General features: G+C 40.5%; 1 protein-coding gene across 1 annotated transcript in view; it reads left to right on the top strand.

The window, feature by feature from the left end:
• The window catches only part of LOC126982031 (uncharacterized), a 56,365-nt gene that overhangs the window by 42,841 nt on the left and 11,024 nt on the right, over positions 1-2,500 (top strand). The window contains exon 3 of the mRNA XM_050833750.1: positions 7-92. Coding sequence (XP_050689707.1) covers positions 7-92 — 86 coding nt within the window. The remainder of the gene's footprint in view (positions 1-6; positions 93-2,500) is intronic.

Genomic DNA, 2,500 nt, shown 5'->3' with positions numbered 1-2,500 from the left:
TTACAGTCCTAGCACACCTGAGCCGGGCAATGTTCGTGCTCTCCCTGGCTGGTCTGCTCGCCTGCCTTCTCCTCTTCATTGGCCTGTGTAAGGTGAGAGAGATCCCCTTAAGGACGAGAGGCTGAGGTTATGTGTGTTGTTTTTCCTATTGATGGATGTCTTTGGCGGTTTGATTGGTGATGTTTTTTTCTTATTGGTGGATGTGTTTGTGAATTTTTTTTTTAGTTTTCTTCTTTTTCTCTTTTTTTCTCTTCTTTTTTTCGTCTGGTATTTGTCTTTTTTTCTTGTCTTTCTAAATTTGTCTTGTTGTTGTTGTTGTTGTTGTTTATCTCTTATTAAGAACATTAGAACATAAGAACGTAGGAGTCTGCAAGAGGCCGGTAGGCCTGTACGAGGCAGCTCCTTTGAACCTAAGCTCCCGTGAATCTAACCCCACCTAATATCGCTGTCCATGAATTTATCTAGTCTATTTTTGAATGTGACAATTGTATTGGCACTCACCACATGACTGCTAAGCCTATTCCACTCATCCACCACTCTGTTAGTAAACCAATTTTTGCCTATGTCCCTGTTGAATCTGAATTTATCCAGTTTAAACCCATTACTTCGTGTCCTACCCGGTTCTCTTACCAACAAAACCTTATGAATGTCTCCCTTATTAAAGCCCTTCATCCATTTATAAACCTCGATCATGTCTCCACGCACCCTTCGCCTTTCTAGAGAATGCAAGTTTAACTGTTTGAGTCTTTCCTCGTACGGCAAGTTTCTCAACCCCTGAATCATCTTAGTCATCCTCCTCTGCCCCGATTCTAGCATTTTGATATCCATTCTATAGTAAGGTGACCAGAACTGAACCGCATAGTCAAGATGAGGTCTAACTAATGCTAAATATAGTTTGAGGAAGACTTCGGGGCTTCTGTTGCTTACGCTCCTTGAAATAAATCCCAGTACCCTATTAGCTCGATTTCTAGCTTGAATGCATTGTGCCCTTGGACGGAGATCAGAGCTCACTAAGACCCCTAAATCCCTCTCGCACCCAGACCTGCTTATGAGAGTGTCATTTAAGCAATAGTTATGTGAGGGGTTGTTCCTACCTACACTCAGAATACTGCACTTCCCTACATTGAACTCCATCTGCCATTTATCTGCCCAGTCATACAATCTGTTGAGTTCACCTTGGAGAATACTAGCGTCCTGATCCGACTCAATTACTCTACTGATCTTGGTATCATCTGCAAACTTACTGACATCACTACTAATTCCTGTATCTAAGTCATTGATATAAATAATAAACAAAAGTGGACCTAATTCTGAACCTTGTGGGACCCCACTCGTAACACAGCCCCAGTCAGATCTTTTACCATTGATTTGCACTCTTTGCTTCCTATTGCTAAGCCACGCCTTGACCCAGTTCAAAACTTTACCCTCTACTCCCTGAGCCTGTAATTTAAGCAACAGTCGTTGGTGAGGAACTTTGTCAAACGCTTTACTAAAATCAAGATTGGTGAAGGGGAGTGTGATGTTTTTTCTTAGTTATTTTTTTCTTCTTTTATTTTCTTTCTCTTTTGTCTTTCTTTTCGTCTCGTTTATTTGTCTGTATAATTTTTGCCCTCTATGCCTCTTTCTCTCCTTCTCCTTCTTTCTTACTTTGTGTTCTTTTTCTTGTTTTCCTTTTTTTTCTTGTTTTCCTTTTCTCCACACATTTGCTTCTTTTTTTATATTTTCTCCTCTTACTTTCTCTTGTTCTTGTTCTTATTCTTGTTTTTGTTTTCTTACTTACTTTTTCGGTAGCCGATTTTCCTTTCAAGTTCCAGGATAAGGAGTTGAAAGTGTGTGTGTGTGTGTGTGTGTGTGTGTGTGTGTGTGTGTGTGTGTGTGTGTGTGTGTGTGTGTGTGTGTGTGTGTGTGTGTGTGTGTGTGTGTGTGTGTGTGTGTGTGTGTGTGTGTGTGTGTGTGTGTGTGTGTGTGTGTTTCTCCCCCCCTCCCTCCCCAATAAAAAAGAAAGAAAAACAAGACACCAAAGACAAACATGAAAGAAATCAGTCTCGTCATTAATCAAAGTTTTTCGAGGGTGTTTTTCTGGAGATTAAAGTGTGTGTGTGTGTGTGTGTGTGTGTGTGTGTGTGTGTGTGTGTGTGTGTGTGTGTGTGTGTGTGTGTGTGTGTGTGTGTGTGTGTGTGTCAGTTTGGTAATTGAAGTTGTCTACGAGGTTGCTGAAATAAATAAATAAACAAAACAAAAACAAAAACAAACAAACAAAAACAAACGCAGGAAGAAGAAGAAGAAGAAGAAGAAGAACTACAACAACAAAAACAACAACTACTACTACTACTACTACTACTACAACAACAACTACTACAACTACTACTATATTACCTTACACGGAAAAACACTACCCAATAACACACACACACACACACACACGTAGAGGAAAACACGCCCTTCCCTTCATCTCATTACCTAAGAAGGAACAACACGAGGAGGAGGAGGAGGAGGAGGA

This window comes from Eriocheir sinensis, chromosome 50, assembly GCF_024679095.1.
Source record: "Eriocheir sinensis breed Jianghai 21 chromosome 50, ASM2467909v1, whole genome shotgun sequence".
Lineage (NCBI taxonomy): Eukaryota > Metazoa > Arthropoda > Malacostraca > Decapoda > Varunidae > Eriocheir > Eriocheir sinensis.
This window is presented reverse-complemented; position numbering and strand designations above follow the sequence as displayed.